Raw genomic sequence first — 27,823 nt, forward strand, 5'->3', positions numbered from 1 at the left:
TGTTTCTTGAAGACCTTGGAGCTTGCGGGAGATTTGAAGAGCTTGCAGGACTGCTGGTTTTTTGGTGCTGATTGGAGATCTCTTGGGCTGTTCGGGACTTGGAGATTGGGTAGAAGGAGGCCATCACCGTTGGACAGCCACCTTGCATATTAGTCGCAGCCTCCTCTTCATTTTTTCCCCCACGCACCCTCCCTTCACAAGACCAAAGTAACCCCCGTCCTGATGGCAGACTTGCTTGAGATGGCTGAGAAGCACATGAAGATCCCTACTCTCCCCACGTTTCCCGTAGATTGACAATTGGACGGGACCAACTACGGCATATGGAAGGTAATGATGGAGTCTATTATTGGAGTCTTATGACTTGGTTGATTTCATTATTGTTGGTGTTCCACGGCTGGAGTTGGAGGACAGGGAGTTGTTACCCTCTACTAGGAAAGAACGGGAGGCTCAAGCACAGTTGTGGGATCGTGTCAATGCCCGTGTGCGTTCTTTCATCTTCCTTAATTGCACACCACACATGATTAATCATATCAAACATATGACACTGGCCAAAGGAATTTGGTAGCATTTGGCTTCTCTGTATAACAGGGTATCACCCATGAAGCGGATCTCCTCGGAAGTGCAGATGCAGGTGATGGACCTTGCAAAGTCTTCGACGATGCAATAGCACATCAACAAGTTGTAGGCTCTTCAACAGGAGGTTCTTCAAGCTGGGAAGGAGATATCTTTAGAGGACATGGCCATCACTTTGCTGTCTCATCTTACCTCTCAGTACTCAGCTTTCTACTCCTCTTTGATCACCAGTGGCAAGCTTAGCACCATCACATGGGAGAAGCGTGTGCCTATGGTCTTGGACCAAGAAGAGCATTTTTCGAACCCTCCACCACAGGGCGGAGGTTCTGAGGCCTTGACTGGCCAACGGTTGCAAGCAAGGCCGCAGTAAGGGCAAAGGGAAGTCTTCACAGGAGAAGTCTTCCGAGCAGGAGCCCGACGTGGATTGTGACGCCTTGAAGGCAGAGGACTTGTAACAATTGTGGTGAGAAAGGCCATTATTGAAGAAAATGTCCTAAGCGGAGCAGCGAGCAAGGTGCAGATTCCTCAACAGTAACCGTGAAGACTCCGGCCTTGGTGCACTTGGAGATTAGGGACACCGGTGTTTATGTTAAAATGATGCATCTTCAATATGCTGTCGTGGAGGTCCTGTCGGCCTATTTCTACAACCGACTTGGTTCATACACAAGTATATAAGAGTTGCTCTCTTTTATTCATTGTATCATCCAATAGTGCCCTATTTGCTGGCTCTTGTACTCTGTAACCTCAAGCTAATAAAGGTCTTGTTCTTGCTTGCAATCTCTCTCTCTCATGTTTATTTGCTTCCACTTGTGCACACTCTTTCATGGTATCATACGCTTAGGCTCAGGCTGTTGCACAAATCTTCTCTCTGCTTCTCTCCTTCTTCAACTATGCCTTGCGTTTTTTGCTTCCCTAGATTCTCCAAGCTGTAGATACTTCAACAGTGGCTGTGTTTTCTTCCTTAGCTGCGTTTTTTGATCTACAAGCCCTCCTACTGCTGTCGGCCAGCCCCCAAGCTGCGTTTTCTTCTACAGAGGCAAGTGGAGGAGTTCTAGCTGCAAATTCAGCAAGGGCATCAATTTTTTGGAAGGTTCTTGACGGATATTTTTGCCAGACAAGTGGCACATCAGCTCTTCTCCCTCCAAGATCCCCTCTCCCTTCCGGTAGGAGGTTCCCGGTGGTGTGTTTTGGGTTTCTTTTGCTGCTGTCCAGCCTGCATCTTCAGAGGGGGCTACTAGTCCTTAGTTGGATCCTGTGGTAAGGTGCTTGAGAGAGCACGTGGATTGCTTAGCTACAAAGGTTGTTTGAGACATAGCTTCTTTGAGGCAGATATGGGTCCCCCCTACACGAACAAGGAGGACAAGCTCAGTGGTTCAAACTATGATCACTGGAAGCTACAGATGACAGTCTGGTCCACACACAAGGGACTCTGGGAGATTGTTCAAGGCCACGAACGAAAGCCCGAACGCCCTGTAAGCTCTAGGAAGTGGACTCAGGACCAGGAGGATGCCTTTCTCGCAGAACTTTCAGCTTGGGAGAATCAAGACTCAAAAGCTCACTCTGCACTTGTACGAGCCATCTCACCAAAGGTCTCCCCCGCCGTGCAAACATTGGATTGTGCTGCTTCTGTTTGGAGAAAGCTAACAGATCTATATGCACGGGACTCTACAATGCGGACTGTCAACCTATTGGGTCAGCTCTTTTCTCTGGAGTTTACCGCAGGGACTTCCATGCAATCGTTTGTGATGAAGGTTAAGGTAATCCATGACCAATTAGTGACAATGGGTACTGCCCTGACCTCTTCTCAGTTAACTGCTCTCCTCCTCATCAGGCTTCCTGCAGATTATGACATGGTTTCCCGAGCTTTGCGGGTTCAGATCACAACACGTTCCCTCGAGTTTGATGATCTGTGTACTCTCCTCTTGGAAGAGGAATCCATCCTAGTTTCACAGGGGAAGTTGAAAGTTTCATCGTCTATTGGACCTGATCAGGCACTCGCGACGGTGCACAAGAAAGTTCGGAGTCGGTGTTACAAGTGTGGGAAGAAAGGCCACCTGTCAGAGGATTGTCAGTCAAAGGACAGAGGCAAAGCCAGGGACAAGGGCAAGTCTTCAAAGAAGGGCAAAGACAAGTCACAAGACACTGACACAGACTCGTCTAGTGATAACCCCAGCTGTCCCAAGGCCTTACAGACTGGAGAGAACATGACTGGTGTCCTGCTCTGATCCTAAGGGCATCCCCCCACGTGCTGTCTTCCAGAAACGGCTTGTGGGCGGGAGAGGGGGCTTTCAAAAGCTCTCTTATATTAAATCTGGAGCATGGGACCCGTGTGTCGGAGTTCCAAATATAAAGACAGACAAGTTCACTCGTCGATGGTCCGGATGAGTTCAAGGATCAACCAAGTTTCCTTCATGGTTCGGATGAGTTCCAAAACTATTGGTTAGCAAAGACTATGGATAGGATGTGTTCAATGTTCCTTTGTTTGAGGTTATTAGATGTGATGTGTTCCCAGTTCTACCTGGAGTTTGAAGCCAAACAGATTTTCTTTTGCTCTTTACAGTGGCATTATGTTTTCTGAAGAAAACAAGCTGACATGTGCATTTTCCGAGGTGTACTCAGTACTGGCCATGCTGAGGTGTCCATGGTCGCATCTTCGTCATCAGTTTTCTTCTGACTTTTTTTTTTGCACACTTCAAGATGCAGAGGGGGTGTTAAAATAATGCATCTTCAATATGCTATCATGGAGGTCCTGTCGGTCTGTTTCTACAGCCGACCTGGTTCATACACAAGTATATAAGAGTTGCTCTCTTTTATTCATTGTATCATCCAATAGTGCCCTATTTGCTGGCTCTTGTACTCTGTAACCTCAAGCTAATAAAGGTCTTGTTCTTGCTTGCAATCTCTCTCTCTCTCTCTCATGTTTATTTGCTTCCGCTTGTGCACACTCTTTTAGTTTCATCTTCTTCGAGCAGGAAGGCGGTTGGACTCACCGCTAGGGACACTCCGGATTGGATTCTTGATAGTGGTGCTTCCAGGCACATGACTCCTTCCCAGGAGTTATTACAGGATCTTTGGAGGCACGCAGGTCACATCCTGATTGGTGACGAGTCCACTATCCCTATTCATAGTGAGGGCAGGTTAGAGATCGTTCCCGATGGCAGAGAGGGGAAGCATTCCTCCCAGGTTCTTTTTGTTCCATCTCTTGGTTTTGATCTGTTGTCAGTGCATGAGGTTTGCAAGACTGGTGTACGGGTGGAGTTTGAGGAGCATTTTGTTGCTCTCCGGGACAAAGCGACAAGCCAGGTTGTATGGGAAGGTGGAGTGGAGAATGGGATCTACAAACTCTTAGCACTCTCTCTTACAGGTTCTCAGTTAGGTGATGTGTGGCAGTTTCGTCATGACCACTTGAATATGGATATGCTGTAGCAGGCTTTCCGGGACCAGACGGTGGATGGCTTGCCAATTGTTGGCAATAGTAGGCAGGAACATTCTAGTTCTTGCGTTCATCGAGCCTTCACAGGTGAAGTATGCTCTAATGTCTCGTATTAGTCGCGACAAAGAGCCTCCTGCAGTTGAGGAAGCTCTTTCCCAAGGGACTTGTAGGAAAGCCAAGTAAGTGGCAGATGGTGACTTGCAAGTGGAGGTGGATGTTGAGCAGCCTCCAAGCTTTGAGATTCCAGGTTCAGAGGGGGGTGGTTTACAGGTTCTGGAAGGCCTTGTATGGTCTTCAGTAGGTTCCCAGGACTTGGCATACCAAAGTTACGTTCGATTCTCTATGTGTAAAGTGTGCTCATTGTGTTTCTTCCATGCATCCCATTCCTCACTCGTAACGAGCTTCTTCAAGGGACTTTTCACCTTCACCAATCGATGCAACATCATAAAATTTGAAGCAAAACGAGTGTCACTTGGCCTAACAAGCTTGAGCTTTGAATGTTTACTAAACATAGCCCTCGTTGCATCATGATTTGAAATGAACTGTTGGACTTCTTTGCCTTGGGTGATTGCGCGATCCATCCACTCGATAAGAGCCACGTCCCTTAGCAAGAGATTCAAACAATGAGTTGCACATGGTGTCCAAAAGATGTGGGGAAATACCTGCTCCACCAAGTGACCTGCAAGCTTGCAATTGGCAGCATTGTCTGTAATTACCTGCACCACGTTTTCCACACCCACTTCCCTAATGATCTCCAAAAGAGCTTCTGCAATGAACACCCATGTTTTCTGGCTCCCCGATGTATCAATAGACCTCTTGAATAGCACAACTCCTGCACTCAAGACCATAAAATTTATCAAGGGCCTCTTTGCCATGTCTGTCCATCCATCTGACACTACGGAGCACCCATAGTGTGGCCATGTAGTCTCCACTGTAGAGAGACAGTTGCCCACCCTGTCTCTTTCCTTGTCTAGAAGCGTGGTGCGAAGGCTCTCATAGTTGGGAGCTTTGTATCCCTTGCCAAAAGATGCTATTGCACCCACCATATCATGAAAATAAGGAGACCACGCAATAACAAACGGCATACCACATGCATAAAAGCATCGAGCAACTGCCTCATCTACTTCATCGCAGGATGCATTCTTGAACATACCTTCCACAGATGGTTGTTTAGCAAGCTTGTTGATGGCTGTCCATTGTTGAGTGTTGCTAGTTTTTTTGCTTCTTCATGGCATTGTCGTGGTCTTCGCGAGTCATCTTTGCCCGGTCTTTAGCAGACACCTTGCAACACACTTGTATACCTTGGTTCTTAATGCCAAGCAAATGGGCTCGAACTCATGGATAGGAGCCTGCAAAATTTGTCTTGTAGAAAGTGCAAGACCACTTCTTGCTACCCCCCTTTCCAAATGTTGCATTCTCGGTCACATATTTCCATAGAGGCTAAGGAGCATGAGGTGCTTTTGGCTTGAAAGGTGTGATAAGAGGGACCGCAGCTGAAGAGGGAGAAGAGAACATGGTTGCAAGAAAGACATTAGGAAAAGAGAACGACTCTTTTTCTTGTAAGCTTTTAATTTTGCTCTGATTCAAGTTGTTTTGAAGAGAGCCACTCAAGGATTGAGACTACCTTGATGCATTTGCATTTCAAAGCTCTATGGCGAATAGCATCTGGGAGAGAGAGATGGTATTTAGGATTGAGGGGGCACTTGCAAGGCTCAAAAATGACACTCCTAGGTACATAGTTAAAGCAAAGGCAAGGAGGCTGGGGAGCACAATTCAAGCAAAGGCAAGGAGTGACTCCAAAAACAAAACGGTTTTTGACACTCCTTAGGAGTCTCCTCAGGTTGCATGGAGGATGAAGGCAGAGATAGAGTAGAGAGAACACTAACAAAGAGGGAACACAGACTGCGTACTTGTGTACTATGTACAGAGAATTTGAGAAATCGTTTTTCTTTAAAAAAAGGCAAAACTGCAACAAAAACGGGCCACTTTATAATGCTGTTAATAAACTGCAACAAAAACCGTTTTTTTTTAATGCTTTTAATAAACTGCAACAAAAACGGGCCACTTTATAAGTGCCCCCGTTTTTTCTTTTAATGCGCTGCAACAAAACGGGCCATGCCCAAGGTCAAAAACCGTTTTTTTTTCGGGTAAAAATTTGTTGTTTCCTATGCCACAAAACGTGGCCCTTCCACAGAAACGCCGAAACGGCGTTTCCTGCAACCCAGTTTCCTTGTCGTCTCTACAGAGGCAGAGTATCGGGCTGCTTGTGGTGCTGCTTGCGAGGTGGTGCGGTTGCAGAGGTTACTTGGCGAGATTGGGTTTCCACAGGAGGACCCACAATCATCCAGAGTCACTTTGTTTGTGAGAAGATTTTTGCTGATGACATCTTGCTAGAGTTTTGTTCGACGGAGGACAATGCGACAGACCTCTTCATGAAGGCTCTACCTCAGGCGATGCTCCGGTAGCACTCCAGCTCACTGGGGTTGGTTCCACATCCAGGAGTTGAGAGGGGGTGTTAGCAGTCATCTCCTATCTGTACATTACACACTAGCCTCTGTTGTGGATGTGCCCGCCCATTAGGTGTTTCTCCATTTTTCCCCTGTTTTTCCATGTATCTTCCCCTATTTTTGTATGGACATGGGGCTGCAGTGCTACCAGACTTGCCTCTATCTGATGGCTGACTGGACATCTGCCTCCCAACCTGCTCCTCAGTGCTGGCCGATTGGTTTTTCTCTGGCCGACTATGTTTTTCTGGTCATGAGCAGATAGGGCTGCTGTCAACCTGTTTTGGGCTGGTCGACCAGCAGCCCAGGGCCATATATATAGAGAGGCTGGCCCCACACTCGAGTGTATTGAGTATTGTGTACCGGATCTTGTTTATAGTGCAGAGTTCATTCAGCTTCACTCTCTCTCTTTTGCGTTTGCTCTTCCACACATAGTTTAGCGTTTTTCAGGCTGGTGGTTCTCTTACGTTTGCTCATCTTCATGTTGGCATCTTGCTACGTTGTGCCCTCGGTAGTTTGTCTCATATCCGCTCCAACATCAACATCACTTGTACATTCACATGTTCAGTGCAAAAGCATTCCGAAAATCATTCTCAAACCGTCCACATTGCACTCCCATATGCTCATTTGCTCCATACATATACATATAGTTGCATTAGGCATCAAGTAGAAGCCTAAAAATTGTCCTGCCAAGTGTCACATGCACTTTGCACTGTAGTGCATACCTTTTTAGGATGATATTTGTCGTACGTCGTGACCCCATTGTAATCCTGAGTCCAAGATGAGTCAGGCACGAGTTACGTAGGTCATTCTTCGCCTTAGATAGTCAATCAGTCAGTCCAAGTCCCTTAACCCACTTGAAGAGATGCATTCATGCATGTAGAGTCAATAGAAGCCTAAGGGTTTGCATTAGAAAGAACTCTGCATAATGCATAGCATTCATCCACTGCATTTAGACCATTACAGAAGCCTTCAGATAACATCTAGCATTCATTAGAATTTATCCAGTATTATTCCCATAATTTATGGCATTTATTGGGCATTTTTACATCATTTATCTATTTTATCCAAGACAGATGCAACCGACCAACATCCTTTGTCCATATAAATAGCTGAGCATATAATTCATTCATATCATAATCAGCTTTGAAGACCTCAACGCTTGGAGCCTTCAGCACAAGGAGCATAAGCGATTGCAGAATTCAGCACATCAGCCTTCAGCGTTTTCCTCATCAACATATAGGAGCATCAACGCTTGAGCAATTCAGCCTTCATTGAGTAAAACGCAGCATCTACCATAGTAGCAACGGATTGGGAATGGGAACAGAACAAAAGCACCACCAAGGAAACGGGACGCGAAAAAGGGAGAACGGGAACGAGAGGGAACGGAAACAGGAAACGACCTAGATAATTCCTAGAAATGACAATAAATCTTAACATACAATGCTCATTTATATAACCAAATTAGTGCACCACACAATTTGCATGGCTAGATACTAACACTGAACAGATCTCACAAGTCAAAATAAATTAGCCCACATGTGACATCATACAGTGACAAAAAGCACAAAATGTGACCCATGGCCTAGATAAAAGAAACAACCCAAGTCCAGAGTCCAAGCCTCAAGGTGACATGCAAATAGTAAGGAGATATCATGCATGGCTACTGCCAGTGATGCCATCAAGGAGACTATCATCCATGTCATCCAAGAAAGCCATATCATCAAGACCAACATTTGCAGCATCCAAATCTTCAACCCCATCCTGACTAGGATCTGCAAGTCCATGTGTCTCCTCATCATCTGAGGACTCCTCATCCGAGAAGCCATATCCAAAGCAAGCGCAAATTAGCACTTACAAAAATCAAGTCATTGACTTGTTTTGTTCCAAATTTGTTCCTCTTCTTGGATGCAACATGGCCAAACACACTCCATAGTTACTCAATCGGAGAGGAGCTTGCACCTTGAGACAAGATCCTTACTGCCAATGATTGAAGCTGTGGTGTATAAGCCCCATAATCCTCCCACCATAAAGCAACCCCTATCTTGAACCTATCTCTTTGTGCATTAGCCGATCTAAACCTTCCCAACTTGCTGCGATAAAATCCAAGTTGGTCTTTCACCAACCTTCGTTTATCTGCATCACGAACCTGCATCTATCACCTCATCATCGATCTCTTGTCCACATCCTTGGAACTCGGGATCCAAGACATACGCAGCAGCATGCATAGGAGAATGATAACCATTCCATCGTGCTTCACATAATTCTCGAACCTCTGCATATTTCTCATTAGACAAGCCCGTTTCCCCTATTTTCTCGATCATTCGGTCAGCCCCCTCATAAACCTTGCCAATGCATGGCTCCCGTCCATCTGCAATCCGCATCAAGCGCATGATTGGCTTCATCATAGCATTGATAGTGTTGACTTCATCCCAAAATGTGAAGTCTTGTATGGTTCTTGCAACCTCTATGCCGGTTCTTGACCGAGAAAGAGCCCATCCCATCCACTCATTGCATACAACCAATTGCTTCAAAGGCAAGCGCACTTTGGATAACCTCTTCATTGTGAGAAAGTTATAACCAAAGCGTGTCTCTGAGTACTTCAAGAGATCCTTTTTGGGCGATCTCTTGCGGAATTCATTCAAAATAAACTGATGATTTTGAATGAAGCTTATTATCTCCTTGCCTTTTTGAATGTGTGGATCAACCCATGGCAAGCTGCCAACATCCTGTTAGAAGTCATCTCCTGTCTTTCTGTAGACACCATGGCCTTTGTTGTGGGTATGCCTGCCCTTGTAGGCGTTTTCTCATTTTTCCCCACTCTCCGTATTTTTCCCTGTTTTTCTGTGGCTTGGGTGGCAACCCTGTGGTGGAAGGAGGACCTCTGAAGCTGGCCGACTGCATTTGTACATGCTAGTGCTAGCTGATTGTTTTGCTTCAGGTCCACGACCTCCCACATGTGCTGGCCGACACCCCTGCAGCTAGCCGACTGCTTTTTTGGCTGGTCGTGGAGGTTTAGTGCCAGTCGGCTGCCTTTGAAACAGACCGACTGCACTATGGGGGGCATATAAATGCCCCCCCAGTCCCTTGTCAGAGAGGTATCATATTCGGGATCTTCTTTGTGTATATAGAGCAGAGTTACACGCCTCTATTCTCTCCCTCTCTTGTGCTGTTTTCTTTCTGCATTGCGTTTGCTCGTGTTCCCAGATTTGGTCATCATCTCCGCTGCGTATTCTGACATGGTATCAGAGCCCTAGGCTCTAGATAGTTCTTGGGATTTGTGTGAGCAAGAGGGGGACGGCATGTGAAGATCCCTACACTCCCCACGTTCCCGGTGGACCGTCAGTTGGACGGGAACAACTACGGCATATGGAAGGTTATGATGGAATCTATTCTGGAGTCTTACGACCTTGCTGATTTCATCGTTGTTGGGGTTCCACGGCTAGAAGTAGAGGAAGGGGAGTTACCATCGATCCGAAAGGACCGGGAGGCACAGGCACAGGTGTGGGATCGTGTCAACGTCACGGTCCGTTCGTTTATCTTCCTCAACTGCACACCGCAGGTAATCAATCATGTAAAGCATATGACGCAGGCCAGAGGTATATGGCAGCATTTGGCTTCTCTTTACAACACGGTATCGCCCACGAAGAGGATTTCCTTGGAAGTACAGATGCGGGTTATGAGCCCTGCAAAGTCGTTGACGATGCGGGAGCATATTAACAAGCTGCAAGCTCTTCAGCAGGAAGTTCTTCAGGTTGGGAAGGAAATATCGTCAAAGGACATGGCCATAATGTTGCTGTCGCATTTGCCCTCTCAGTACTCAGCATTTTACTCGTCTTTGATTACCAGTGGCACGCTCAGCACCATGACGAGGGAGGAGCTTGTGCCCATGGTCTTGGACGAGGAGGAACGATTCACGAACCCTCCTCAGGGTGGAGGTTCGGAGGCCTTAACTGGCCAACGGTCGAAAGGCCGTAACACGGGCAAAGGGAAGGCTTCATCGGAGAAGTCTTCGGAGAAGAATTCCGTCGCTGATCGCAAGAAACTAAAGGCAGAGAGAACCTGTAATGATTGTGGCGAGAAAGGCCACTATTGGAGGCAATGTCCCAAGCGGAAGACCGAGAAGGGTGAAGATTCCTCAGCAACAATCATGAAGACTCCGGCTTTTGTGCACCTGGAGGTGATGGACACCGATGTTTCATTTTCTTCAGGCAGGGAGGAGGGTGGAGGATTCTCCGCAATGGATACTGGGGAGTGGATTCTAGACAGTGGTGATTCCAAGCACATGACTCCTTCCCGTTCAAATTTACACGATCTCTGCAGGTATTCTGGTCACATTCTTACTGGGGATACATCCACTATCCCAGTTCACAGTGAGGGCAGGTTGGAGATAGTTCCCGATGGCAGAGGGGGGAAGCATTCCTCCCAGATGTTGTATGTTCCGTCACTTGGTTTTCATCTGTTGTCAGTGCATCAGGTTTGCAAGATTGGCGTACGGGTGGAGTTTGATGAGCATTTTGTTGCTCTCCGGGACAAAGCAACAGGCCAGGTGGTTTGGGAAGGCGGAGTGGAGCGTAGTATTCGGGACAAAGAAACTCCTGTAGATGAGGATGTTCTTTCCACGGGGACCTCTTGGAAAGCCACGCTGGTGGCAGTTGATTACTTGCAGAAGGAGGTGCATTCTCCAGGCTTTGTGGTCTCGGATTCAGAGGGGGTGGTTGACAGGTTTCAGAAGGCCTTGCGTGGTCTTCAGCAGGTTTCCTGGATTTGGCTTTGCACCGTAACAGGTGTTGATCCTTGTGAGCAGTGTGATGCCTCTTTGACTCGGAAGCAGAATGGTTCATTGATTTGGTTGATGGACACCAGATTGGACATGAGCTTCTTGATGAGACAGTTGAGCTCATGGTTGCAGATGACTCTTTGGGAGGCAGGATTGCGTATCTTGTGGTTTCTGCGGCATGCGAAGGATCATGGACTCTTTTACACAGGAGGGGGATTGATGGATGGAGTCCGCCGACTCCACGATTGGAGTGACTCAGTTTGGGGAGGAGATCAGGACACGAGGAGATCTACTTCAAGCCCAGGAGCAGTTTTATGGAGCAATAAGAGGCAGTCATCTTTTGCCTTGTCGTCCACAGAGGCACAGTACCGGGCTGCTTGTGATGCTGCTTGTGAGGTGGTGAGGTTGCAGAGGTTGCATTGCAGGATTAGGCTTCCACTGGAGGAACCCATGGTCATCTAGAGGCACTTTGTTTGTGAACAGATCATTGCTGATGACATCTTGCTAGAGTTTTGTTTGACAGAGGACAGTACAGTGGACCTCTTCACGAAGTCGCTATCTCAGGATTTGCTTAGTCGGCACCCCAGCTCCCTGTGTGGTGGTTGGTTTCACAGCCAGGAGCTGAGAGGGGGTGTTAGAAGTCATCTCTGTCTTTCTATAGACACCAGGGCCTTTGTTGTGGGTATGCCCGCCCTTGTAGGTGTTTTCTCATTTTTCCCCACTCTCTGTATTTTTTCCCTATTTTTTTGTGGCTTGGGTGGTAGCCCTGTGGTGGAAGGAGGACCTCTGATGCTGGCCGACTGCATTTGTACATGCTGGTGCTGGCTGATTGTTTTGCTTCAGGTCCACGACCTCCCACGTGTGCTGGCCGACTGCTTTTTTGGCTGGTCGTGGAGGTTTAGTGCCAGTCGGCTGCCTCTGAAATAGGCCGACTGCACTATGGGGGCCATATAAAATGGCCCCCCAGTCCCTTGTCACATGGGTATCATATTCGGGATCTTCTTTGTGTATATAGAGCAGAGTTACACGCCTCTATCTCTCTCCCTCTCTTGTGCTGTTTTCTTTCTACATTGCATTTGCTCGTGTTCCCAGATTTGGTCATCATCTCCGCTGCGTATTCTGACACATCCTTCAATAAGTTGCTCAAACAATGAGTAAAGCATGGACTAAATGTGATATGCGGATACCTATCTTCAAGCTTAAGACCAACTGCTCTATTTGTTGCCTCGCCATCAGCTAAGAACTGAATAACATTCTCTGGTCCAACTTTCTCAATATCTTCGGCCCACTCTTCCACAAGCTGATCTGTAATTTTTCCAGTCCCAAAAGCATCATGTGAGGAAATGAATTGCATTCTTCCTCGAGAATAAGCAACCATGCCATGAATGGACCTTTTTCGAGTGTCACTCCAGCCATCTGCAATAAGTGACACACCATTCTTTGCCCAACTTTCATGCACAGACTCTAAAGCATATTCGATTGCACCTTTCTCCTTTTGCAACAAGGTGGTGCGTAATGTCTCATACGAAGGAGGCTTGTATGTTGGGCCGTACCGTGCAATCTCCTGGACCATTTCAATGAAATATGGAGACCTGGCAACATTGAATGCTACATGATCATGATAAAAGAACCTTGCAACAGTTGCATCTACCCTCTCTTTCTTGCGGGGATCCCAAGCTGCTCCCAAGGTTTGCTGCTTGCCGGAGCTTGCACCCATAGGCTACGAATCTTGGGAAAATGCAAAGCTCCCAAGTCCTCCATACTGCTGTCCATCTCCCAAGTGTACATCTTCCCCATGTCTACTGAAGTAAGATGCATCAATTGCCGGTTTCTTTCGTGCACATGCTTTCTCCTCTTCACTTGGGTACTTTGCCAAAAGCTCTCTACACATTTCAGGTGTTGTCCCTGGGCATTTGTTCACTTGTGCTTTTTCATTGTTTACATGGCATAGATGTGCTCTCACACGGTTTGCTCGTCCTGACTTCTCTTTGTTACATTGCTTGCATTTCCATCGTGTTGCACCTCCCTTTGATGAATACCTTTCTAGCCTTTCAACTTCGTCCCACCAAGTAGCATTCGAAGCCAATCGCTTTGAACCCAAGTAAGCCATGATTTCTGCAAATTCAGGTAAAAAGTTGAATAGACTTTCAAAGTTAACCATTACAGAGAAATGAGTCCTTTTTCTGTCTATTGTTTAATGGGGAGAGACTGTGCAGTCCAGACTGTGAAGTTTGAACAGTGACATAGGTAATTTTTAAAAGACCAAAAATTCAAACTTCAAACACAGAAAGAGAGAGATGTCATGTGCATGAAATGCCATGGACATTCTCAGTGCTAGTCCACAAGGGGCAGCCAAGAAAAAGACCATTAGAGCTAGGATTTGGAGCACAAGGTGCAGTGTGGACTTGGAGCAGGGCATGGAAGGCATTGAAGGATGACCTGTCAGCTGCGTTAGAATGCAAGAAAGGACAGTCGGCTGAGACAAGAGCTGTCGACTGTACAAGACTGTTGTCAGCTGCTTACAAGGTGGTCGGTTGAACCAGAGGACAAGGCGGGCTGCAGTCACATCATGACAAATGAAGAAGCCCAGTCAGACAGCATTTAAAAGCATTTAATGTACTGTAGACTGGCCGACCAGCAGTCAACCAGTATGCCAAGTATTCCAGAAAGCCTATAAATAGGCAAGGGTGCTCCTCATTGTATTCATTCATTCCTTTATGGAATGGGTCCTTAGGGTCCAAGTTAGGGAAAGATTTTGGTGATGTTCACCTTTTGTATGAAGGCAACCTAGGGCTGTAGATTAGGTATCTTTTTGTACCATATGAATATACTGAATTTCCAGCATCTCTCTCTCTCTCTCTCTACTCTCCCTTCTATCTGCGTTTTTGCATCAGCATGTTCTCAGTAGTGTTAATGGCTGAAAGAAGACCCCCAGAGCTTCCGCGTATTACAAGAGAGAAGAAAGAGAAAAGCTTCCGCGTGTTACAAGAGAGAAGAAAGAGAAAAGCTTGCTGCCTTGCCTTGTAAAGATGTAAATTGTTGAACTTGAGTCTTGATCACTCTGTTGCACAGGGCCCAGGCAGCTTGCAGTGTGCACTGTTGCTCCTTGTAGGCTGGTACCAGGCACGGTGCTGAGTGCTCAGTGTACTACTGTTGTAGACTTGTAAGTTGTAGTAGACTGTAGTGTACAATCACCAGTGTACACTATACACGGCAACTTGCAAGGGCTGGGAGCCTGGAGGCTGGGGCGACTCACGAGTCAGGACTGGCTGGCAGCTGCAGTAGGCTGCAGGTCGGCTAGACGTACTACCTGGTACACAACAGTATGGGTAGGTAGGCAACAGCAGTACGCACGTCGGCGATAGCAGTACAGGCAGGCTGCAGGTCGACAACAGTAGTACGAGCGAACTTTGGAAAAGCGACGGACGAAGCAATACACGCGTCGGACAGTATTCTTTTTTTTAAAAATCCACGTCACCGTTCCCACGTGGGGGAATGACAGCTCAACGTTCCCTGGCGTTCCATGGCCGTTCCGCCACCTAGACGTTCCTGAGCGCCGTTTCCATCGTTCCCTTCATGTTGGCTATGGGGGAACGCGTTCCACCATTCCCCATGGGGGGAAACGGGGTTCCCCTGCTACTATGGCATCTACAGCATTCATATAGTTTTCAGCATCCTCATATGCATCGTTTTGCTACAGCCACTTGGTGAAGGTAAAACTCAGCATTCATACTCATTTTCAACATTTATACATAGCCTAGAACAGTCCCAATCAGCCCCTTCTCTCAGCCTCAGATTTGCAGCCTTCCTACATCCATTGGGAAGAGTGCAAGGATCGAGATTGGTCATCATTAGTGTTTCTACAACCGTGTACAGTTCAGCCCTACTCTTGGTTCTCCGAGATCTTGTGTTTGGTTTATCGTCAGTCTCTTCAAAGAAATAAAGCAAATACTATTCCGATAACGGGATAGGGGACCCTTCAGTGGGTAATTCGGGACCCCATACGGTGTACGGTTTCTATCTCTCTCTCTCTCTCTCTCTCTCTCTCTCTCTCTCTCAAATCTCTTAAAGTTTGAAGTCATAAAGTGGATTGCTAAACTCGCGAAACTTAGGATACAAAACACGGTGTGAGCATTTGTGTGACAGGATCCATAATTACGAATACTTCCGCTGCAGGTTACACCAAGTTTCTATAAGCTCCAAATCAATCCTCTCTTGCAACAACCTGTAAATCAACTTCTCAAGAGCTTTCCAATACCATGTAGCAATAGCAAATGCTTTTACCAATCACAATGCATACATTCCAATTTGTTAAGTTCAGCCTGCAACATCAAGCTTCAACCAAGCTTGTGGACAAACTTCACATACATCAACAGTTCAACTAAATGTTGTAGCAGGCATCCCAAATCTGCACCCTTATATGTTTGTAAATCAGCACATTTCATTTGCATACATTTCCACTTGCAAGCTTCAATGGAGAGCTTCCACTTTGCTTGCTTTGGCTTTCAAATACACAATCCACAAGGGAAGGGTTTGTTGAACTCACCTCCAAAGGGTTTGTTTAACTCACCTCCTGGCCAAGCTCTATGATTTGCTTCCGATTTCCACTCCAACAGTGACCTTCACAACTTCAATCTCCAACCACTTCAAGTTTAGGGTTTTCACTCAATGTGAGAGCAACCTATGCTCTGACACCATGAAACGGGAAAAGATGAGACCAGAGGAGGAGACACACACAAATCCTAATTGCTCTCATTAATCCATCTCACACAATGTAGAGAAGCTCCATAGCTGGCTTCATTCTCCTTCACCAAAATCGCCACATTCTTCAAGTGACAAGTTCACACATAACATAACCTAGTACTAATGTCCACACACACTTGGTCAGTTGGGCACGGCCATTATTGTCCACACACCACTAGATTACTGTCCACACATCTAATGCTATCCACTAGCTGTCGATGAGGTTGCATTCTCAAAAAGTGCCCACAACCATGTTCTTATCCATGGCAGCCGAGGAGAGCGTTTCCCATATCTTGCTGAAAGAGACAGATAACCCGCTTTACCCCTTTCTTATTCTATTCATAGCTGTATGTGCTCTTTTTTCAGGGCTCAAGATATAGGTCTCCAGATGTTGCAGCTTCCCATTTGCACTTTGAAAGAGCTTCTGGATGCAGAGTTTGCAGATGATATTGTTGCCTATCTAAACCCTCTCCGCTCTACTCCCCTACCTGGCGTTGTATGGAAGCAAAAGAAAGATGGAACCTACATCTACGAGTATGAGGTAACCTAAACCTTCTTTCTCAATTCACATATAGAAGACAGATGCACAGATGTGTGTGTGGTGTACCCGGTGAGTGCGCAGAGATTTCCTGCTGGTAGCCCTTCGTGTGCCTCTTCATCGGGTTGTGCCCTTTCGTGCATGGGTTCGCATCCCTTCACACGAACGGTGGCACCAAGAGATGGCACCTCTTCGCATGGCACCTCTTCGCTATTCCCCATGGCTGCGCACCTCTTGGCCGCCAGTGCATAAGCGCTACGTCCCACAATTCAGCCAGCGCAGCCCTTCGTGGGTTTACTACACGGCGATCTTACCAGCCGGCCAGCCCATTAATTAACTTGGGCGGCCCTTTTTATTAAACCCACCTGCCCTTTCGATAAGTCCCCAAAAAAGGAAAAAACAACAAAGCGAATATGCGGCCAGCGCAACGAATTAGTCCGCCGGCCAGCCCATTCGCTCCTCTCGCACGTTGTTCTAGGGAAGGTTCGCTCCTCTCCCACGCTGCCACGCCAGGGAATTCTCTCCACTCTGGCACACATTCCCCTTCTCAACCAGGCGTCCAATGGAACCCAACAGCAATCAGCCAGAGCCTTACATCTCGTACATAGACGAGGTCCCGGAAGCCATATTGCCCGAAAATCCTCGCCCAGCCCCGGAAATAAGTACTATACCTGATACACCCACACCGGAGCCCGCCCCATTACCCGAACCTGTTGCAGAACCTGTTCCGGCTCCAGTTCATGTACCAGGTCCCCTGGCCTTTTTATTATACGTCAGTCACCGCCACGCCACTCAGTTACAGGCGTGGGTGATCTAGCATATTTACTTGACGTGTCCAGCACACCATCTTGCTCATTACGAGTTTATTTTGGGACGGTACCCACATCTTGCATATTTCCTGGACGAGTGCCGTGTGGATGCGGTAAACCGGATCATCTCGCTTCAGCCCTTGGTTCGAGTATACAGCGAGCTCATTGTGCCAGATTACACTCCCTTAACCCCTGCAGAGACACCTCCTCTCGATGAGGTGGAAGATTTCGAGCCTTCGGAGTTAGGCTCCAATTTCTTAGCAGAATTGGGAGACGATTCACTGTCACTCTCTCCTCCAGCAGTACCACATATTTCACCAGCTTCTCCGCGCTACTCACTCTAGCAGATCCAACATGCCATCTATCTCAGAGGAGGAAGGCCAGCAACAAGACGAGCAAATGCAGGCCATTACATCATTACGCGAGCAGATGGAGACACTTCAGCAGACTTTTTCGACAAGTCTCTCTACCATCAGCAGACGACTCGACCACTTGCAGCGGCCCCATCCAGCGCGCACACCAGCCAGTGATCCACAACCATCTTCTTCAGAGACTTCGGTAGCAGAAAATGAAGATGAACCAGATCCAGCTGCCGAGGTAAACAATGCAGAACTCCAACTTCTTTATAAAATATTTACTGCTGCACAAAAAAAGAAACTCGATGTCAAACTGCCTGCCCCTTATAATGGTCGCCGCGACAAGCGCGTGCTTGACCAATGGATATTCAAAATGGAGGTATATTTGACCAATACCGATTTGGTCGAAAGCAAGAAGGTTGCTTTAGCCAGTTCCCTACTCAAGGATACAGCACTTCTATGGTGGCAACGACGTGTTGCAGATGGTAAGCACACTCCTACTTGGGATAAATTCCGGCGCGCCCTCCGCAAGGCCTTTGAACCTGCCAGTGCGGACTACCATGCCCGGTCTGCTCTCCGCTGCCTGAGGCAAACAGGATCCTCAGCCGCGTATATCATAGAGTTCCAACGTTTAACTCTGGAAATTGAGAGCCTCAGTCCCGCTGACAAGCTACACAGCTTCATCGATGGGCTTGAACCCAACTTACAGGAAGATGTGCAGAAGTTTAACCCTCTCACCATAGATGCTGCCATTGCCTATGTAGAGCGCCTTGGAGATCTACGACGACAAACCAGGACATCCTTCTTTGGCAATCGGTCCTCAAACAGTGCTCGTTTCTCCCAGCACAATCGCAGAGGAAATTTATCTCAACCTGAGTCTCAATATTCCCAATCCTCTGGTCAGCAATCTACTCGGCAACAGCCCTTTCGGCCTAGATTTTCAGGTCAGGCGGCAGCCTCACAAACAGGATCCTCTTCCAACAACAACAATCGGAATCGAAGACGCAACTGGCAAGGTCGCCGACCCAACAATCGCCGCAATTTTCGCCGCGATACCTCAGCAGGTCAGCAAGCCTCTTCATCGGCACCTTCAACCTCTCAAGGCAACCCTCCAGGTCTTTGCACAATTTGCAATGGACCACACAGGTGGTATGAGTGCCCAAAGCGTAATTCTCGCCAGAATTCCAATATGGAATGTTTCCCAAAAGGTGAACATGGACATCCACATCATCCTTCTGCGCTAGAAAAAGACAAGCAGGTGGTTCATGCAGTGCGAGTTTCTAAAGTTGTCAGTGCTTTAATGCTAAATACCCACAACCATACTTCAGTGCCTGTTAACCTTTCCAATCAAGTTTTGAGCTTATTGGGATTTATTGGCCAGCATCCTATCAATGTTCTTGTTGATAGTGGATGCTCAACTAATTTTGTGGGAACTACTCTCGTCAGCAAGTTACGATTCCCTACTCAGCAGAGTGCGGAAGTTTTCCAAGTGGAACTTGCAGATGGTTCTTTCTTGCATTGCAACAAACGGATTCAGCAGTTGCATTTTCAGATTCAGGATTATCAGGATCAGCTGAATTTCTCTATTATGCCTTTGTCACACTATGACATGATCCTTGGACAGGCTTGGTTATATGAGCTTTCGAGATCATTCCATTCGACTTTATCATAATCATCGAGAAATGGAATTACGAGGTCTGTTTAATTCTAAGCCGATTACTGTGGTTTCTGCTATGCAAGTCAAACGCTTAGTACGTAAACGCGACAGCACTTCTGCCTTAGTTATGTTGCAAGAAGACAGTTTCTGCTCCAAAACTTGCAGCGTTGTTCGTACAGCATATTTTCAGAATTCATGGATTGCCAAGATCTATTGTTTCTGACAAAGATCCGAAGTTTACTGGACATTTTGGACTTCCTTATTCAAATCTCTTGGTACGAATCTCTTGTTCAGTTCTGCTTATCATCCTCAGACAGACGGACAGACAGAACGAGTAAATCAAATTTTGGAAGAAATGCTTAGACATTATATTCAGACGAGATTAGCTTCTTGGGAAGAATATTTGCCTCTTGTGGAGTTTGCTTACAATAATTCTCCACATTCAGTCACTGGAATGACTCCTTTTCAAGCAGCATATGGTCACACTCCGCTTGTGCCTACAAACTTTGTTCTTCAACACAAGGTGGCATTAGCAGATCAGTTGATTCAAGAAATGCAAGATATTCTTGTGCAAGTTCGAGACAGACTGGTTCATGTTTAGCAGAAATATCAAAAATATGCGAATAAGCACAGAAGGCATACTGAGTTTCAAGAAGGTGACTTGGTTTTGCTTTACCGCATCGATATAAGACAGTAAAGTCGGTCTTTCCGAAGTTGTGACCGCGTTTCTATGGTCCATTTAAAGTTATAAAGAAGATTTCAGTTGTCAGTTATAAGTTGGATCTTCCACCATCTTGGGGAAAAATTCATCCGACATTTCACATCTCTTGGCTCAAGGAATACATACAAGGAGATTCATCTATTCCGGAGTTATCTTCTTATGTTCCTGAGATTGAAGATGATCACATTATTCTTGTTCCTGAGAAGATTCTTGACGTTCGTCAGAAAGAAACAAGACGGAAAATTACTACAGAATTTCTTGTTAAGTGGATGGACTTGGATGAGTCAGATTCTACTTGGCAGACAGATGAAGAAATGCAACAATATCCTCAACTCCTCCAAGAATTCTTTGGCAGACGACCGACTCTCATTTAATCACATGGGTTTTATTTTAAATGGGAGGGAATGTCACGATTGTGACTTAGTTCATTATACACAGTCTCCTCATGGTTACAAATACTGAAGTGACATGATTACAAAGGACCCCTACACTTGGATGGTCACGACTATTCGCTCTAGAGACATGCCTCTTCATCAAGAGCCACACTCCTTCGACGACTGGTCACACCCCTTCGCTCTAAGGTTGCAACTCTTCATCCAATGGTTGCAGCTATTCGTCCAAAGGATGTGTCTCTTCGCCTAGAGTCATGACTATTGGTCATGGGATGTGTCTTTTTATTCGTGTCTCTTGGACTCCTATATAAGGAGCCTGTTGTATCACAGTTTCAATCAATCAATCAAACATCTGTGTTCAAGTTTACTTTCAGTTTCAGTCTTAAATACACAGATAAGTGGATGAAATACTAAGTAATAACAGTAATCCTCACATGATTGATCCCACTACTCAGAGCAAAGCCTAGTAGGGCAAGTTGATTGTGCGAGGACTTCAGCCAGGGGATGAGCCTTGGAAGGATTTTTTGATCAGCCAAATCTCCTCTTGCTTTTTGACCCTGAGGAATTCAGATCGCATGCACCAACGGCGGCAAGAGACTGGACCCCCGGACCCTTTCTTTCCAGGAAGGACGGCGGTGTTGCACGGCACTACAGGTCCCGAGTGTGGCTTTTCCCCCCTCTTTCCCCACTGTAGCCTCCCTCCGATAAAGCGGCCAGCCATCGAGGGAGCTCCCCACCATTCATTTTTGTACTTTTGACTGATTTTCAGCAAGGCTGTATGCAGCCTCTTGGCTGGTTTTTTCATTTAACTAATAGAAGGATCTTCAACAATATAAGGGTAGAGAATTGATATCCAACACTTCATCCTACCTTTTCTCGTGCCAAATCGTGCTGCCCAGTCACTGATGCATTCATACGATCCTGCCATTAGGTCCACCGAGATCACCTGGTGCAAATCACTTTTTTTTGGGTATATTTATGATGTGAATCACAATTCAACACATACTGCCGCTTAAAACTTGTCACAGAGGCACCACAAGCTTAGCATTGATTTCTAGCATGCAGCATGTATGTTCCTTCATATATAACCAGACAAGAGCTAGGTTCACATCATACTCTTTAAAATATAAACATGGACAAGTTTTCTCACCAAGGGAGGTCATGCTGTTGGAAGATTTCATTACATGCACGATGGGGATGGGGGTAGAGATGGAGACATGAATAATGAATTTCCAAGAGGATGCATTGATACTCCTGAAGCTCCTTCAACTCAACAGAAACAATACACGAGGAGAACAACCACTTTCTCGTATATATCAAACCTACAAAGCTTGCAGTTTATTATTACTCTTAACCAATCATGCATCAGCTACTGAAAGAGGGGTAAAGGAAACCTTTTGGGGTATAAGGATGTAAAAGGCCTCCAGACACTCCTGAAGCTCCTGCTCCTATACCTTCTTCATCAAAGACCTCTACACTTATTTGAAGAGATTCAGTAGAGAGCTGGAACAAGAATAAGACAAAAAAAGTATGAGCCATAGAACCGGTGGTGCACATAGATCGAGAACCAACAAACTGATTTAATGGTCATGACATAGATGCCCCAAAACTGATTTAGTTGTCATGTTATAGATGCCCCTCAAGTTGATGTAGTGAATCACATTACGTCCTGACATGCTCCATGTTATTCTTAACAAGTTGAACATTAGTGTACTGCTGAGCTACCACAGGGATGTTCTTCAAGATTACAAAACTGTTGTATTCTAATGCAATTAGAGACAAAAAAAGATGCATCTCTTCAAGTTGAGTGTGCATCAGCCAAAATTTATCCAATGGACTCATCAACCATGCCTCAACAGAAACTGAAGAACTGCCTTATTATCCCAATGCACATTAAATGTGACACCTCCAAATTCAAAAGAATAGCAGATTTATTCCAAATGCCTTCAGGCAACCTCTACCGCTGCCCATTTACAATTTTGTTTAAATCATGACGCTAGAGCTCCCATTCGTGTAGCAACCTCCCATGACCCATCAGCCCCTCGCCACCCCCCCCAGCCTATCCTCCTTGTGCACCTGTGGCATGTACTTGATGCTAACCGTAGGGTTAGTCAACCTAATCTGGGAACTAGGGGGGCTAGGGAAGCAAGTAATTATAAGGACCAAGGATTTTAAGTTAATAATCCCATTGTAGAATATTTTGGAATCTATAAGCATCAAGTGGTGTGTGAACACACACCCTCTTATTAAGAGAACATAAGATAGGGCCTTGGTTGCCAGTATAAAGTATTGTACGTCATGGAAGTATGATAATAATACAATCATTGATGTGCCTTGCAACAACTCTCTATCTCTTGTATCACTAGCAGGCATCCTCGTTTCCATACTACTTTATGCTGATGACATTGTGCTTATTGCAGATTCTCCAGAGGCTCTCCAGAGGCATCTTGACACGTTACAGGACTTTTGTGCACAGCGGGATCTCACATTAAACCTTGGGAAAACCAAGGTTATGGTCTTCAACACATCCCCTCTTTTCACATCTCGACTGAGTTTCACCTACATGGGCAGCCCAGTGGAGATTGCATACTCATATGCGTACTTGGGAGTCACTTTTACAGAACCAATCTTCTCAATGAGCCATGCTGCAGAGGCTAGACTGATGCGAGGGTATGCTTCTCTTGCTCTCATGGAGAGAGAGTGCTTCTAGGCCCACTTCTAGGAGCCGAGGACCAAGATGTGGCTATTTGACACCTTGGTCACTCCGGCATTGATATATGGAGCACCCTTTTGGGCACCTGGTCTTATAGCGGCCAAATGGCCAAGGATAGAGAGGCCTCAGGTCATGATGCTCTCCCGTATGATACGCAGCAAACCATTGGTCCCACATGATATTATCCTAGCAAAGTGTAAGCCCAACGGGGCGTGCCGTGACAGATTCAACCACGTGTCCAAGAGTGTCATGTGCACACACATGTACATGCTAATCTCAGGCTAATCCTGGAGGCAACATGATAAAGACTCACTAGAGAGACAGAATTGGAGCATTGGTTGCTGTTTTGGCAAGGAGATAAAGATATAGAGAGAGAGGGGGAGGGGGGAGAGAAAGAAGGAATAGGGATCTTTGCACAATACACCACTCTGAGTGGGGAACAGGCCCCGCCCCCTTTCAAGGAACAATACACAGGCACGCTGGCCAAGATCAATACAACAATGAATACAAAATCAAACAAATATGCCGATGTAGTATATCCAAGTCGATGTCGATGTCGATGTCGATGTCGAGGCACCAGATCTCTGATGCCGAGCACACCACGGAGATGACCCACAAGAATCTCTCACCGGGCTAGTACCAGATCCAATACCCAAATCCAAGTCTAGATCCAAACCAAATCCAATCTGTATGAAGATCCTCAAGAAGCTTTTCGAAAAAGCAAACACCAAAGTGGCGGATACGAGTGCCCGATTGCCAATCTCTCTGCTGAGGATCTGGAAAAAGATGTTGGCAACTTGATGCAGCAACGGGCGGCAGCGCGGTCGGCAACACAGAAGCAGCGGCGCATGCTAAAGTGGCGGACATGGGCTGTCCAGAGGTGGCGCAAGGAGACAAGGCCAATGGTGAGGTTGAAGATGATAAAGATGATGTTGATGACGATCTCCACACACTTTACCCACTCGATACCCAAACAAGAGGGCTCTAGCTTCTTTTATACTTGGGGAGGGCCTTGCTTTTTGCCAAAAGCAATACTTTATGGTTTGCTTTTCTCTTTTTGCTGTAATATTTTGATAATAATAAAATATTGCTCATCTTTTGCCAAAGTTCTTGATTTATTGCCTTCTTGCCTTCAAGGCCTTGCTTTTTGGCCCTGGAGCCGCTTTTTGAAAAAGCAGCTTTTAGCTTTTTGATCCCGCTCAGTCCCCTCTTTCCAATGGTGCCCTTGGCTCGTGGTCAACTAATTTTGACTTTCTGCTTTTCCTTGCTTTTTGACCAAAACTGGTGCTTTTTCCTGTGCCAACTTCATGAATCCTGTTTCCATGCTTTCATTAATATGTCCATGTGTCCGGGCATGAGTTCCATCATGTGAAAAAGAGCTAGGAGGGCCAAATAGTTACACAGAGTTTGTTGCAGCACCCATGGTAGTAGAGGCACTCTTCCAGACAGTCACATACATTCACAGGATCAGTGCCATGCCCCCCTGGAGACTCCCGAGGCTCGCCCTACAGTCCTCCCAGCAGCTAGCAACAAATGGGCATGAGTCATGGTAGAGCCGAGTATGCACCTGGTTCACGAGGCAGGGACTCAGGATGGATCCCCCTGCCCCCCGCCCCCCCCCCCTCCCTCCAATATGACCCAGACTCCCCCCTCTAGCCGAGGAGCTAAAGAACGAGCTCAAGACAGCCAATGAACGACTCCACGCAGAGCTGCAAACAGCCAAGCATAACATGGAGAATGCCACACAAGAGGTAGCAGCCACAAAAGAAGTAGTGGCTGCCACCAAGTCAGAGATAAACAGAGCAATTGCTGCAATTCAAGAGAGGCTAGAAGAAGCCTCTTCATGGGTAGAGGTGGTACGAAAGCATAAACCCATGGACAGCACCAAAGCCATGATTGACACCTTAGAAGAGGGGAACAAGAGGCAGGCCAAAGCCTTCAATGTGCGAGTCACCAGATTGAAGAAAGGATCCTCTCCCAAAGAGGATGGAGCTAGTTTGTGTGACATGCTGAAGATTGAGGGACCCCCACCCTTCATTCATGCATGGCGGGTCGGTAAGGACCCCAACAAGGAGCAGCCTCTTCTCTTGAAGTTCAAGTACATGCAAACCAAGAACGACTTCCTTAAACACCGGGGGAAGCTCAAAAGTATTACATCTCAAGTGATCCTTGGGGATGATCTCACGCCACTTCAACTCGAACAAAGAAGGGCAGCCATGCCAGCCATTCTAGAAGCTCACAAGGTGGGCAAATGAGCAATATGGAGAGATGGCCGCTTTGTCATTTTAGACTCACGGCCCAAATAGGGACGCGGGGTCTACGGGACTACACATGGCATACATATGGCTGTATGGAATTGCAATGGCACGCTATGGTCAAACCCACGAGGTTTCTCAGACACTTACACAGGCGGCTACCCCGAGACTCACCAGAGTCCTGAGAGGGGGCTACCAGAGATCTCTGGATATGTGTGGGAATCAACATACCGTGGGGAGACACGGACATGTGGAGAGGAGTTCAAGGTTCAGGAGGGGTGGCTTTTGTCTTTAAGCCACACCTCCACAGCATCATTTCAATGGCTCGCAAAGACAAGCAGGCACACTACATGCGGCTCAAGCTTCACCGGTCAAGAGGCAACCCCATCTTCATAGCCATTTGCTACTTCCCACCGGACACTTCCAGATTTTCACCCACTGATGGGCAATCCCCATTTCTAGACATGTATGCTGACATCATGGAGTTGTCTACACACAGAAATATTTTATTTTTGGGGGGACTTCAATGCATGCACTCAGAGCTCCCAAACTGGTTTCTTTGAGTTTTGGGGAGATGACTTTCTCTTACAAGATGTGGATATGCAAGAGATGGGCTTCCAGAGAGTGTCACAGAATGTTGGTCCCATCACAGCTTTTGGGATAAGCACATGGGCTGGTCATCTTCAATGAGATGGCCCAATGGCCAGCCTCGGGTCACCTCACTTGCTTTACCTTTAAAGGAGGTCCTAGTACGGTGGATTATCTCATGGGCTCTCCGGCCTTGACCCATTACATTCATGATTTCCATATCTCCCCGCCACCCCTTCTTTCCAATCATGCATTCCTCACCTTCTCCATAGCGATTTCTGTCCCCAAGCAGCCCCCCGTTCATCATTCACCAAGGTACACTTTGATCATGCCCTTGATGGGGTCTACCGATCCAACCTTGATTCATACCTCTTGACTATTGATCTCTCAGCCCCCCCTCTCAATTATTACTACTCAGCTTTCTGACTTTCTACATGATGCTGCCAGTAACTCTTTTCTCACCAGCCATCATTCTTCCTCAAAGCCCCTTGTGGATCCATGCCACACCATAGCTGGTATGATGAGGAATGCCGGGCAATATGAAAGAGCATCCTCCAACACAAAGCATTGGGCCACATCACCCCCCATCAAGCGCAGAGGAGGTTCCAACGCTTCACTCCAGGGAAGAAGAGGGATTTTCTCATCAAACGAGAGGATGAGTTCTATCGCTTGCTTCTCAAGGATAGTGAGGAGGCTTGGAAGAAACTTCTTGAGCGCCAATCTCCTACTCCCATCAAAGACCCAACCCTTTGGCATAGGCATGCTCAAAGCCTATACCGAATTCCCAACACCTCTCCACCGAATCTATCTCATGTTCCTCGCCCTACCTCAGCCACCTTGTTCACCATCTAAAACGTAACCAAAGCCATAAAAAAGATGAAGCTTGGAAAAGCAATGGACCATGAAGACCTCCTAGCTGAGCACATCTCCCATGCCTGTGATACCCTTGCCCCTTTCATTGCTGATCTCTTTAACCTAGCCCTTTGCCAAGGCTTCCCACCCTCTTGGACCACCAACACCATTATCCCAATCCACAAGGCCGGGGACCCGCTTGACCCTAACAACTACCGCACAATCATGATCGGTTACACCCTCGCCAAGCTCTACGGGGCAGTACTAGAGGTAGAGATCAGCTTATTGGTAGAGAGACAAGGGTATAGAGCCAAGGACAGGCTGGTTTTCGGAGAACTTACTCTACACTTGATCACATCTTCACTCTAAGGGCTATTATTGAGGATGCCCAGGCAAGGGGGGTGCAAGATTTACTGTTGCTTTTCGGATTTCTGCAAGGCTTTCGACACTATACCAAGTCCCCGCCTCTTTCACAGGCTCCATAAGCTCCATTGCCAGAGGAGATGATTTGGGGAGTCATGACACTTTGAGTCTGTAAACAAGAAGAGTGAGAGTACCAGGAGGGCTGTCCGACATGGTGACGAGCACTATTGGGGTGAAACAGGGGTGCCCTCTGTCGATTTGGATTGTACATTGATGAGTTCAGTGATTTTATAGACAGATTAGGGGGGCCGGGAGCCACATATATGGTACAGTGATACCTCTCCTCTTATATGCCGATGACAGATGTTGATTTCAGATTCAGTGGCTGGACTGCAGCACCATCTGGAGGCTTTGCAGCCCTTTTGTGAGCTACGGGATCTCGTGGTGAATCTGGGCAAGACCAAGGTTATGGTTTTTAACACATCCAGGCCCGTAGTGAAGGCCATGAGGAGTGCCAAGAGTTTTGTTTATGGGGGTGAGACAGTG

General features: G+C 46.7%; 2 protein-coding genes across 3 annotated transcripts in view; one reads left to right on the forward strand and one right to left on the reverse strand.

The window, feature by feature from the left end:
* LOC147608690 (FAD-dependent oxidoreductase family protein) overlaps positions 1-27,823 on the reverse strand; it is a 92,980-nt gene that overhangs the window by 16,153 nt on the left and 49,004 nt on the right. Inside the window, exons 3-4 of one of the 2 annotated variants that reach the window (XM_086788189.1) lie at positions 21,901-22,009; positions 21,377-21,452 (exon numbers count right to left, since the gene is read on the reverse strand). In XM_086788189.1, the coding sequence (XP_086644315.1) occupies positions 21,377-21,434 (58 nt within the window). In that variant the 5' untranslated portion in view covers positions 21,435-21,452; positions 21,901-22,009. The remainder of the gene's footprint in view (positions 1-21,376; positions 21,453-21,900; positions 22,010-27,823) is intronic. The other variant, XM_086788187.1, reaches the window with a different exon arrangement.
* LOC147608691 (uncharacterized) lies at positions 17,609-20,488 on the forward strand. The gene is made up of 4 exons (XM_086788270.1): positions 17,609-19,365; positions 19,688-19,886; positions 19,998-20,086; positions 20,164-20,488. Exons 1-4 carry the CDS (start codon positions 17,735-17,737, stop codon positions 20,486-20,488), a joined length of 2,244 nt encoding a protein of 747 aa, XP_086644396.1. The 5' UTR covers positions 17,609-17,734.

The sequence above is a fragment of the Cibotium barometz genome, chromosome 52 (genome assembly GCF_041138505.1).
Source record: "Cibotium barometz isolate CiBa-2024 chromosome 52, ASM4113850v1, whole genome shotgun sequence".
Lineage (NCBI taxonomy): Eukaryota > Viridiplantae > Streptophyta > Polypodiopsida > Cyatheales > Cibotiaceae > Cibotium > Cibotium barometz.

Coding starts and splice junctions, on each gene's coding strand:
- LOC147608691 (XM_086788270.1), top strand. CDS start 17,735: ATGCCATCTATCTCAGAGGAGGAAGGCCAGCAACAAGACGAGCAAATG. Junction 19,366..19,687: donor ATGATCCTTGGACAGGCTTG/GTTATATGAGCT, acceptor TCTCTTGTTCAG/TTCTGCTTATCATCCTCAGA. Junction 19,887..19,997: donor CATATGGTCACACTCCGCTT/GTGCCTACAAAC, acceptor CATGTTTAGCAG/AAATATCAAAAATATGCGAA.